The sequence below is a fragment of the Strigops habroptila genome, chromosome 1, assembly GCF_004027225.2.
Source record: "Strigops habroptila isolate Jane chromosome 1, bStrHab1.2.pri, whole genome shotgun sequence".
In the NCBI taxonomy this organism is placed as follows: Eukaryota; Metazoa; Chordata; class Aves; order Psittaciformes; family Psittacidae; genus Strigops; species Strigops habroptila.
Genome location: NC_044277.2, coordinates 14042153 through 14055147, shown reverse-complemented (window position 1 = coordinate 14055147; position 12995 = coordinate 14042153). Strand labels below are relative to the sequence as shown.

Here is a 12995-nt window from a genome sequence, read left to right as displayed (position 1 = left end):
GCTGCTATCAAAATCCTTTATTATCCTCATTTTTAAGAATTCCTCTGGCACTCAGTATGCAGGAGCGGTGCGTGGGAATAGATCCCGCTGCCACAGATAATGCGGTTCTAAGGGAAACCCATCAATTGTTAATGGCCATGCAAATTGTTGAAACTAGAGAGTTATTCACAGTTATCTCGCTGTGATTTGCTAAGTGTCCATGCCTGATGTGATCACTCACTTGATATATTATTCCATTACAATTCAAGCAGTAGCCTTAGCTTTCGGTTTTAGGGAAAAAAGAGCGAGAGAGAGTGGGAGGGTGAAGGGATGATATTTGTTTTAAATTATTTTAAACAGTCACACATACCTTCTTGTGCAAAGGTTTTACAGCACAATAAATCCCTCCCTGAGACTACAGTCATGCCCTACTGAAACGTTTAAATCCTTCCGATCAGACACTAAAGGAGTTTAGCCTGCAATTTCAGACCCTAATCCAGCAAAGCACTTTTTTTACGTTTCAACCATACGCATTGGTTCCCACATCCTTTGTGGGAACTGGATCTTCCAACTGCAGCTTGCACCAAATTACATTTCCTGATCAGGGTTTTCTACTGCTTATGCTAAAATTTACTGACACTTAATAAGCTATCGGTGTCTCCTCAAATCCATAATGCATTCACTCTCTCGCAGCACCAACTTACTGATCATTAATTTTCAACTTTACTGTGGCTCCAACTTATCAGATGCTTTCTTTTTTTTGTTTCTTGTCTGAGATTTATTACTTTTAGCAAAGTGTACTTTGTGGGTTTTCTTTCTTTATTTTGTTTCCTTGTTTTTAAACAGCCTTTAAAAGGGAAATGTTACTCCTCCTTACAAAGTAACTCTGAAATCACAGTATTAAAAAATAAATCCTATAGTTATGTTTCCCATTAGGATTAGATAAATTATATTTAATTAAAAGAAAAATCCGCTAGCACCCAGCAGAATAGTTGGTGGGGAATGGAGGAGATGAAACATTTATGTGTTTATCTTCCTGAAGCAGCTGAGGCTATGAGCAGACACACCCAAACAAGCCTTCAGAGATACAGATTCAGACATTACAAACACAGATTTGGCCTTCTCTTCAGATAAGGGCTCTGGTTTTTAAGAAGCAGCCTCTGATTTTACTCCTGCAAAGCACAGCACCTACGATTTTGATGGGCTTTCTGGCAGCTACACACTGAATTACCCGACTGCACCAGGAATTCCAGTACTGCAATAAGATGTCTGCAGTTATTCATGGGGCAAAAAACAGTATCAGAAGTCAAGATCTTCTAGGAGAATGAAGAAAATCGGGATTCCAAACCAAACTTTGCCACGCTCACCCCTCTCCAGCACTGCTGCTGGGCAGGCGATGTTCTCCATCAGCCCAATGGCTGCAGGGGTCATAACACATCCTGCAGTTGTAGGAAATGATTTATACCACGCTCCTTTTTACAGCCTCAGAGAACTAATTATTAACAGGACAGAGTCCCCCATGTGCACTTTGCAAGCTCTATGCATTTCCCACTTAGGAATCGCTGCCAGTATTGCTGCGTGCAGCCCGTCGGCATCCCACTCTCAATTTTGTTTAGGAGCTGAAGAATGATTGATCTTATTGATTTGTGTCAACAGGCTGACATGGCCATATCGATCGGCGGTAATTTTGTGGGAGGAGCTGGGAGGGGAACTGGAGAGAGCATTTTCTGTAACACACCATCCTGCCTGAAGAGAAAATGCCGTTAAGGATGCTGGTACAGCCATCGACGGGACCGCGCTGGGACTCGAACCGACACAAGTGAGCGACGAGACATTTCCCATGACCGTGTTTACAGCAAATCCACTGCTAAGCACCCGACTGTATAATTATACTCTATTACAATTATGCAAAGAAGTAACATTTCAGAAAGGCCTTCTCATTTCCCATTCTTAGCATTGAATACTTTTGTTTTGCAGCCAATCAACTAAATTAGCCCTATTTCTGTTTCATTCACAAACACAAAGAGTATATTAGAAGGAAAAAAGTGAACTAAAGGGAAAATCACTTAGGAACCCGGGAATTATTTTGTTTTCATGTACTTCTGGACTAGAAACCATCATGGGGGAAAAAAGTCAACTTAAGGCAGAAGAGCTTTGCTGAATTTGCTAACTGCATCGTGAGAGTCCTCGAAGGAGCGATCAGAGGCAGCAGTGCTTCAGTGCCTGGGAAAGTGGTGGCTTTTGGTAGCATCTGAGTGAAGCAAGCAGAGTTAGAAGACTCATATACCAAATATGACCATATCCTCACCTAGGACAAGTGTCAACTCCAAAAAAAAGCTTTTGTGGAGATCCCCCCCCATACACCCATAGAAGAGTGCTGCTCTGATGCTGCTTCTGATGCTATCACCTTTAACAGAAAGTCATGATTTAGACCCATACTCACTGATGCTTCCTGTGGAAGGGATACAAAAAGCATTAACAAATAAAATTTCAGATTTACATAGCAATTTCTCTAAAACATCATAAAAGCACTAAAGGCACCCCAAAAATGCTCAGGGAGATCAAAGCGTTCTTCCCCATTTTGAAGGCCTATGGAAACGTACCCACGGTGGCCGGTGCCAATCCTGGCCATCGGACTGCAATCCTGAGCCCGTGTGCACTACAGGCAGGAGAAGAAGGCAGGAGGAGACAGGCAAGAGTTCCCTCCTGCGACAGCCCTGCCAGTACCACTCTTCACCCAGGGACTGCAGGAGCGCAGAGAAGCCTGCCTTGCTGGAATATGAAATGGGAGCCCCATTGAGACAAGATAAACACCCCAACTCCACCACCTTTCAGAGAACACTTGCACAGCACTCCGTCTGCATCCTTGCTGAGCAGACGGCACTGCACCACCCGAACAACCCACAAGAGAGACAAGTGGGTAAAAAACCCCACAAGATACTTAAAGAAAATGGCATCTTCTTTCTCTTATTATTGAGGAGGCCTAACCCTCCTGACTGGCTGAAAGTTATGGGTTTTCTTTTTCTACTTGAAGAAACGTTAATGTTTTAGGAAGTCAGACTGCATTTGGAACGCCATCAGCCTGGCAGCACTCACACCAGTTCCGTCACAGCAAAGCAGTCAGGCACAACATTTTGCTGAGATAGAGCCTTTATTTCTTAAAGCATTACTTCCCTCTTCTCGTGTGAAACCGATCTCCTCCCTTTTGTTCTTATTTGGAATTCATTCCTTGAAATAGTTTCTCCTGCACCACCGTAACACGCCGATGTCCCATCTCCCTGCTTCCAAACCACCTCACAGGCCCCATGGCACCCGTGCTGCAACACCAGCACAGGGACTGCTCTCACCACGCTCTTCGGTTTCTTCCACTGCAGGGATGTCAACTGCTATAAACTGTAATTTGCTCCATAAGTGAAAGAAATAGTGACTCCCACCATCCTCTGGCCTGGATCTTTAATCACCCCTGTCCATGCCCCAGCTCCTTCCCTGCCTGCTCCAGAGATGCAGGGATGAGTTTTATCAGCATTACCTAGCATTGATGCTCCCTCCAGTTCACTAAGGAGAATCCTCAATTAAGAGCAAGACGGTGATGATACGTCCTGTTTCCTCCTGAAATTTAGATTAAAAACAGGAACACAAAACCTTATGCAAAAGCACAGCACAGCTGAATGAACAGAAGAGAAGGAACAAATCTACTGCTCAGTGTAAACCATGAGAAGGTTTTGAAATCTATACATCCCAAAATACTTGGCAATGTGGAGAGCTGCAGAACCTTAAATGTAACCTGAAGTTACACACATTCCTACACACTGAACTAATCTCGATACAACATGGGACAGGACTATATATCCTGCATCATCACCTAGATATAGCCAAGTCCTTGAGACGTCAGTCACCTTTAGCAGCACGGAACACAGCATATAACTCCCTTCAAGGCCAGACAGTTATCTACATACCTGCCAAATATTTTTACCTGGTTAGCAAAACAGTCTGTTTACCTGAGACCACCAAACTCTGCAGCTCTTCTGAAAGAAACCCTTCAGAGAGAAAGGGAAAACAACCACAGATAATACTCCAGAAACCATCAGATTACGGCACATTCTCTTGACTCACATCTGTTGAGTAAATAAGTGCTTCGTGCCGACCAGTTTCATTTACCTCCCTCTCTCACAAGCGGCTGCCGGTTTACTTTCCAGGGCTGTATGTGGGGCAAAAGGATTATTTCCAGCAGAGTCAAACCAGCAGCATTTTTCACTCGGATTTGGGGTTTGTCTTGAGCTGAAACAACGATCCCATCCACCCAGGGAGATGCACCGCTTCAGAGCTGCACGGATGCAAAGAGGTCCACAGCTGGGAACAGCCTCGCTGCGTAAGGGAACAGCAAGCAGCAGCACACAAGCACCCAGGAGAAGCCCAAATTGAGCCATCCCTCTCCCGCAGGAGCAGTTTCAGTGAAGCTCACCTTTGCTGGTACAGAAAGTCCTGCACAATCGGGGTTTGCCCTGTGAACCACCCAGCCAGGGAGGCTGAGAAGACGGGGCACCGTGGAATGCTCTGCAGCACCTTCTTGCTGAGGGCACCTCACTGGGGGCACAGCAGGGCTTCATCCTGCCCAAACAGGTAGCTGGAAGCATTACTTTTAGCTCAGTTCTGATCTGGGTTCAACAAACCCTTCAAACTACCCACTTCAGGATTAATTCTGCTCAAAATCATAACTTGGATCATTTGGGAGTTTGAGTTCTGTCCTATCGCCAAGCAGCCCTTCAGTGATAATTATTCATCAATAACTTACCCTAGAACAATTTTCCTAGGCAGCAAAAATAAAAGCAGAGCCCCTCCAGCTGTGAAAGAAGTGTTCACCTACGTTTCTGCATACAGAAGACACCTGGACCAGATCAGCCATCTACTGTAATGCTCTGTCACCACAGAGCCTCCTAGGAGATGCTTCACAGAAAGACACAGAAAAGCCTGGGGCAAGCAATTATAGTAATAACTTGCCCCACAAGAAAAAGTAATTACTTGAGGTTAGGAGGGCGCCTGGTTTAAGGCCCGCGGGCAGGGTGGGCTCCTCTGCCGGTGCCTGACCCTACACACCCGGCCACACACGCTGCGGTGCTCAGCACCACTTACATGGGAAACATGCTCATCTACCATCACACCTGGTAGATGCATCCACCCTATTCCACCCCTTTTCCAAAAAGGAAGAGCCTGGTGCTAACAGCCAGGCTGAGGAGTGCATCGCTGGTGAGCGCAGGGGTGCACCCTGCAGACCCTGCTCCCAGCTCCTGCCAGGGCATCAGCGCCGAGCCTCCCAGGTGGAAGCTCCTACCCCACCAGGGCGCTGCTCACATTAAATCAGCACCAACAGGCACATAAGGACACTTCACAATACAGAGAGCAGGAGGAGGAACACGACAGAGCAAATCCCTATTTCTCAGATGTACAGTAAAGCTTTGTTATTTACCTGCTTTCTGCACTTTGGAACAAACACACTGTAAAACAGGCAAATTTCCAGTTTCTTGAAAATTGATATTAAAATAAAAAAGCAGCCTGGTGGGGATAGGTCTCCACAGGAGCCTAGATACTCTGGGAAAATGCCCAAGCTCTCTTAGTAGTTCTTGAGCTTCATCCAAGCTCCCGAAGCAGGCTGGTGATACACAAGATGATGGTTCCCACCTCAGTTCATGTCCTGGACAACAGCCACCCTGAACCTGGGTGATTTCTCAGCCCCATCCTAAATAGCTGCAAAGGAGCTGAACTGTGAAGGCTTTTAAACAATTCTGAAGACAACCCAGTAAGTGATCAAGTGTGGCATTTGTATTTGTATTTCAATCCAATACACTGAAGCTCAGCATGTTGAAAATACAGGAATTTCACCTTTGTTCACAACATGCACATACATGCGTATGCTGCCTCCAGATTATCATCACATGTTGCATGGGTGTGCCTAAGCCTTACTTCACATTTTCATGCCGGTCTCATGAGTGGCAAAGTCATCCCAAGGGTCTACTTCTACCACTTCTTTTTTTACATGTGTATTTTGTCCCTGGTGGGAAGGAAGCGAAACTAAAAGTTGCTGCTTTTCCCCCCTCTGTGCTTATTGCACGACGGTAACCTTTGCTCAGGACAGCATTTCCCTGGGTCGGAGGTTCAGCCGTAATTGACATGTGTTGCACCAGTGTAGCGCACACCACGTAAACCTACCGGGTACCAGGGATCAATGAAAACGTTTACATGGATATTTTCACCTGTAAAAGTACATCCACGGCCCTGCTCAGTGCTACCGTGTGCCCTGCAGAGATGTCTCGCAGGCACAGGCATGCAGTCATGCTGCTTCTGCCAGCACCCAGCAGCCCCAGGTAGCTCTGTGCACAGCTCCTTCCGCAGGCTCCTCCTCAACAACATGCCTCCAACCTCCTCTTGCAGAACTAGTCCCACCTCGTGAGGTCCTGCGTGCTTTCCCTGCCTTTCTCAGCTCAACCTTGATCATACAGGCTTTTTGAGCACTGACTGGTCGAAGAACTCGAGTCTATAAAGAACACCTTGCTACACTAGTTGTCCTCCACTATAAACTCACATTTCTCCAAGAATACATTTTTTGCTCACTTCCCCTTCTGCATCCTTTTTTCTTCAACCCTCTTCAGTATTTGTTTTTCCCTCTTTGTTTCACCACCATCATTAACTTTAGCTATCCTGCAGAGATATGAGGAAAAAGCCTCCTCGAATGGGCTTTTGACAAGACCTTATGTTTTTGGATACTATCACTGCTACTTCTCTCCATCTTCCAAGAGCACAGTGGTTGCAGATCAGGAGATACATCGCAGACCTTACTTACTTTCCTAGAAAGATCCGCATTTCAGTGCAAATCTCTCTCCTGCATCTGGCTTTACTAGAACAACGCATTCCTCCATTTCTTTCCCTATCCATAATTGTTTATATTACCTTCCAAAAAGTAATTATTTGGAACCAGTTAAGCCTGTACATGAATTCTGCCTTTGTTTAAAACACATTGTACATATGTATATATTTAGACTGTCATTAAATATTTAAGAGGCTGTCTTCAAACTTCAGCAGCAGCACTGTTTATTCACTTAACCCTTTGTGAAACAGAAAGCCTGACGCTGAAACCCTACCATGGAGGAATTCAGAAAGCCCAGCTTGTAAAGAAAGCAGAGGTTTCTTTGTTTTCCTTTATATCCTGTTTGCTAGCAGTCTAATCATAACGCAATTCATTTTAGTCTGTATCAGCTTTATCTGCTGAGAGGCATAACTGGGGTGCAAACTAATTAGCTGGAACATAGAGACGGATCTTTCAATACAATTGAGGGAGACAGAGTCAAACATGCACAAGCCCATCCCTCCTTCCCCCAAATGAAACGAGACACTCCACACATTTTTCCACAGGTCAAGAAGTCACCTTTCTTGGCTTATTTTCCTGCTTGAGAGGAAACACATCCTGCAGACAGGTGGACCTTGCTCGAACCCAACACCGAATACTGTGCCTGAGATGAAACCCCATCACAAGTAACTTGTAATGTGCACTGGCACCAAGTGTAACTCAACTAACACTACACCCTGCTGACAAGAGATTACCAGGCTTTAAAATCTGGTTGCCTGATTCACCCGGCTTGGCAAGGCCTCTACCTAGAGCTGATCACTCGTATTTCACCCTGGCAAGGACCAGTATCTGGGGGCCAGCTCCCCACGGCCAGGGCACCCATGCTCCTGTCCTCCACGTGAGGTGAAACAGTGCAAGTGTCACGGCAGAGGATGGGAAAACGGGCGCACAAGAGCGCAATATGTGACTTTGCAAACTCTATAGGGATATGCAAATGTACCCATCCTGGCGAACATGTTTTTCTTCTTTTTGATTAAAACCTTGAGGACGCATTATTAAATCCAAGCCCCAAAAGCCTCAAGAGAGCAGCTCTGTGTGCAGTTTTCAAGGCCTAGCTATCTTTAGAGACACTTCTTTCCTAAGCACTACAGCCTCATTCACGATCGGATGCTGCTTTAGGTGGGGTGAATAGCAGAGTCCCTCCTACAGCTTTCACACCTGGTTTACACATCGGCACAGAAGCATTTCACCCGGCTGACTGCTGTTACGCTACCCTGGGGATGCGACCTCGTTGGATTTTATGAAGGGAGCGGAGCGCCAGGCGTGGTCCACGTTCGCACAGGAGAGCCCGAGAACGCCGAGCTGGGAGATCAGCAGATGGCATACTTTGCTGTGAGTCGGCACCAGAGCAGGAGTGCGAAAGAAGGGGCAGCAGCACGCTCTGGCAGGTGCGCTCGCCCAGGCAGGATGCAGGGTTAAAGAGCTTCAGCATTTGCAGTTCTTCACCAGAGCGAGCCCGTCCATCTCAGTGCCCCAACCACAGGCTCAGTTTGCCTCAATTCTTGGAGTAATTTTCTCATAATCATCTTTTCTTTTACTTCCTGTCTTTAACAGCAGCATTGCAACAAATGCTGAAGCCCCCATACACAACCCCAGACAGAGCCGCATCACAACAGCATGTATGGATTTTGTATGAACAGCACAGTGTACCAGTTCATGCTTCCATATCCCCCAAGGGTTGTTATATACACCCCTCACTACAAAATAAGTGGCAAAGACACTTTTGGAGGGGCAGAACTTACGGGGCGAGGTCTATCTTTTATTAGATCAAATGGCATAGCTGTAACAAAAACTGAATATGGCCCTGCTCACGTCAAACCACAGGCAGGTATGGTTTTATGACAACTCGACAGCACACATGCTGTACAATGCAGCAAATGACCAGGACTTTTCCTATCTGTAAATTAGCTTCAATAACTGAGACCCATGCCAAAAGCCAGCAGAGGCTGCAAGGCTACAATTATCAGGTCTCACTTCTCCCCCCAAAAAAAAAATTCCCTAAACGAGATCACAAGCCAAAGGGACTCTCAGGTCACGAATAACATGAGCTTAGCTTCATATCTCTAGTAATCACTCAGTACTGCCGCTGTATCTCTTCCACATGCGCATCATTTCACCACTCACCCATCAGTTTTCTGAGAGAGAATGGGATTAAAGCCCCCCAGGTATTGGCACTGCTGTTTCCTCCCCCTCTGCGGCAGATTTACACCCTCACCGGCGGGTGAGCACAGTTCCCCCAGGCACATGCAGGCTTCCCGGTGTTGCGGTGCTGACCTTCCCAGTCTCTCCCAACCCCCTGTGGATAGTTTCGGTGGAGAAACAGGCAGCCGGCTGGAAATACTGATCAGCATTAATGCCACCGTAGTTTCTTCCCGGCTGCTCCCCAGGAGTATTTTTCCACCCACGTTCCTCTGTGCATCGCAAACCCCTCCAGCCGCTGGCAGCTCTCGGTGCAGCTCCACCGCACGCTACTCAGCACCGTACGGCTGGTCTGGTTTGATTCAGTGCCTAATTCCGGTTACACGGAAACATTCTCATGCGAGAAACTTCATCTGCGGACACCTACTCTGCAGCGAATGGAGCGGTGGTCGGCATTTAAATGAACTAATCAGTTGCAAACGGCTTAGTCAGCAGCGCAGTCCTGGAGGTAATTCCCAGGAAGCGATTTTCCCGGCAGCTACATATACAAACCTGAAAAGCAGACTGGAAGACAAGGGCAGCACCACAGCGGCACAAAATTTGGCTACACAGTGCCACTGCTAACAAAGAAAAATAAAAATGAGGGAAAGCCTCAACCAAGAAACCAAGCAGCCACAGAAAACACACTGCGCTGCCAGTGTATCCTCTCACACGTAAAAATCAGAAACTCAGACACCGGACGCGAACACAGCCGGCTTTTCTTTTTCCTCCTTTCTTTACTGATGCTGTGCCGCTTTGAACCGAGAGGAAAAAGACGGCAAGGCAAGTTACTGTGGAGATACACAGACACCGGCCAGACACCAAGCAGTGTTTTGTGGAGAGAGCATCCCCAGCAATCACCCTCAGCAGCTAACCCACCACAGAGCCAGGCTCACACACACACTGAAAAGGGCTGACGACTCGTACAAACTTTGTCTTGGGGCAGCGAAGGCACAGGGCACCCACCCCAAGAGGCACCGGGGGTATGAACGGCAGGGCCAAATGCCGGAGCATCCTCCAGCAGCACCTCTGTCGCTGGCCAGGGCTGTGCATGCAGGTCATCGGTACCCAGGCAAGCAACGCCAGGGCTGTGGGACGCGGCACTGCCCTTCAACACCTCCCTGCCACCTCCCCGGCCAACGCAGCACCAAGCCAGGCACCGACCCGCCCAAAGGAGAAACCGAGACTTTGCTCTGGCCGCTATCAGCGTGCCGGCACACATCTGCTCACATCTGCCCAGCAGCCAGGGCTGCCTGCAGAGCCAGGCACGCTGGCGAGCGCCGGGGACGCTCGCACAGGGAAGGGGCACCGCTCACTTACTTTTCATACTCGGCGTTGTCTCGATCACAGCGCGAATCCTTGTGCTTTTGCCAGTCTTTGCCATGCTTGCAGGTGGTCAAGAGGACAACATCCTCACCGTTATGGACGTGATATAAGGCATTCCTGGTGTCTGACCCTATCCCCGTCAGGTACCTTTTCCCCTTGAATACCAACATGTACTTCCTGAGAGGAGGGATGGTGTTAAACCTCAAAAATCCCTTCTCCCCTCCTGTCCTAGGATGATCCTTAGAAAAGAGCGGGATAGAAACGTCAAAGTTGGGTCTGAAGTTTTCAGTACTGATGCTGGCTTTGGCCAGCATGGCCTGGCCGATGTCGAACCCTACATCCTCGGTGTAGTCGGGCCAGGTGCCGGAGTATAAATTAAAAATCAGGTGGTTTCTGCCGTTGTTCCACAGGTGGAGGCTCTGCACCTTGGAGCGCAGGTTGTGGACGTACTGGGGGGAGAGCTGGTCCCGGTCCAGCGTGTCCAGGCTGAGGACGAAGAGGCAGGCCTGCCCGGGGTCGGAGGTGTAGAAGCGGGAGCCCTCGATGGCGGCCAGGACGTTCTGGTAGCTCTCGGCGATCTTCTCCCCCTTCTGCTGCGGGTACACGTAGACCTTGAAGCCGTTTTTCCGGCACTGGGAGAAGTCGAAGCAGGACTCCATGCGGCAGCGGCGCCCGCGGTAGAGGCCGGCGCTGGCGTCCCGCCGCTGCCGAGGGGAGACGCGCCCGCCGCCGCCCTCGGGGCCCGGCCGCTCGGCCGGTGCGAAGGGCCGCAGGGCGTCGGGGAAGCGGGGCCAGGGCCGCTCGGCGCCGGGGCGCGGGCCATGCCGGCTACCGGGCGGCGTTCGCCGTGCCGCCCGCAGCCACACGCCTCCCAGGTAGAGCAGCAGGACGAGACAGGTGCCGGCAGAGAGCAGCGTCAGGTAGCGTTTTTTGGCCTGCATGTGTCCGGCGGGGGTCCGGGGGGCTGCGGAGGAAGGCGGGGGCGCCCCGAGCTCGCCGGGCGCCGCTCTCAGCTCCGCTCCGCCATCTTCCCGCCGGCGAGCGCTTCAAACTCTCTTCGCCCACCTCCGCTCGGCGCCGTTCCCCAAGCCGCCGGCCGGGGCCGCGCATGTGGGCGACCGCCGCAACTTTCTCCCCGCCGGTCTCTCAGGGGCGGCGGGCGGCGGCGGGCCGGCGGCGGCCCGGCGGGGCGCCCCGCATGCACTCAGGGGCCGGCCCCCCGCGCGGGGCGGGCACCGGGGCAGCCCCGCTCCCGCCTTCCCGCCGCTGCCTGCCCTCTCCTCCGCCACGCTCCCGCCCGCCCCTCCCCTCCCCGCGCCGCCAGCCCAGCCCAGCCCGGCACGGCCCGGCCCAGCGCGGCCCCCGCCGGCTCACAGCCCGCGGCCGCCGCGCCGCAGCCTGACGAAGCCCTGCATCGCCCGGCGCTGCGCCCCCCCCGCCCCAACCTTCCCCGCCCGGCCCCCCGGCGCCGCTCGCTCCTCGCCGCGCTCCCCGCTGAATGGCCCCCGGGACGGAGCGGCGGCGGCGGCGAGGACCCTCCTCCCTCTCCTCCTCCTCCTCGCCCCTCCTCCGTTCCCCGCCTCCCCCGGGCCGCGGCCGCCGCAGCAGCGCCGCGCCCCGCGCTGCCCGCCCGGCCCGGCCCCGCTCCGCCCGCCCGCGGGCCGCGACCCCCGCCTCACCCGGCCCCCCGCGCACCGCCCCCGCCCCGGCCCCGCCGCGCTGACCTCATCCAGCCACGCAGCCCCGCGCCCCCATTGGCGGGGCGTCACGTCCGGGGGGGCGGGGCTTCCGCTGCACCCATTCATAACGCGGCGGGAGCGGGGTGGGGGGGCGCCGCCGGTGCGGCCGCCGTTACCGGGGCGGGGGGGATCGGTACCGAGGGGGGGGTCCCGTCCGGCGGCAATGGCGCCGCTGCGCCGCGCACCCCCTGTGCTCACACCCGCTGAGGCCTGTCTGGCCCCTGGGGGTCTGTCTTCGTCTCCCTCCCGGCTCCCCCTCCCGGTGCAGCCCGCGCCCCCCGGCCGGGGTACCCCGGCTCTGTGCCGGTGCCGCCGCCGCTGCTGCCCCCTGCCGGGCGCGGCGCCGCCGTGCTGGAACCGCCCTGGGGAACGGCTGCGCTGGGAGCGTGGCGGGGACGCAGACCCGGCTGCCGAACGCGGGGAGAGACCCAATAACCTCAATACTGCCTGCGAACAAGCGCCCTGCACGGTGCAGGCAGCGCCGCGGCAGGGGCTGCCCTCCCGGCTGCCGGTGGGGAAGGCGGAGGAGAGGGAAGGACGTGGCTCCGCTGCCTGCGCGGCAGCTGCCGCCAAGCCCAGGGCACCCAGCGCTCCCTGGCCGCGGTTCGATGTGGTTGGCATCCCTGGGGAGGAGGCCCTGCGTGCCCCGGAGGTGGATACTTGGGGCTGGCAGACACTGAGAAAATGCTGAGGGGCGTGCAGGGAGCTGCCCGAGCACCCAACCACCCCTGCAGCTACGTGTTTGTGCTTTGTATCATCCGCTCCTTGGCGTTCGGTTCAGCCGCCAGCAGTCTAGGTCCGTGGGAGACCCTTCTTCCCCCGGCAGGCTGCCCGGTACGGTGAGCGGAGGGGTGGCGGGCGCAGCGGGGAGCCCC

At 52.5% G+C, this 12995-nt stretch overlaps 1 protein-coding gene across 1 annotated transcript in view; it reads right to left on the bottom strand.

Annotated features, from left to right (window-relative positions):
* Window positions 1–11708, bottom strand: part of EXT1 (exostosin glycosyltransferase 1) — a 182537-nt gene extending 170829 nt beyond the window's left edge. The window contains exon 1 of the mRNA XM_030490419.1: window positions 10376–11708. Within this exon, the coding sequence (XP_030346279.1) occupies window positions 10376–11322 (947 nt within the window). The 5' untranslated portion in view covers window positions 11323–11708. The remainder of the gene's footprint in view (window positions 1–10375) is intronic.
* Between the last annotated feature and the right edge of the window lie 1287 nt (window positions 11709–12995).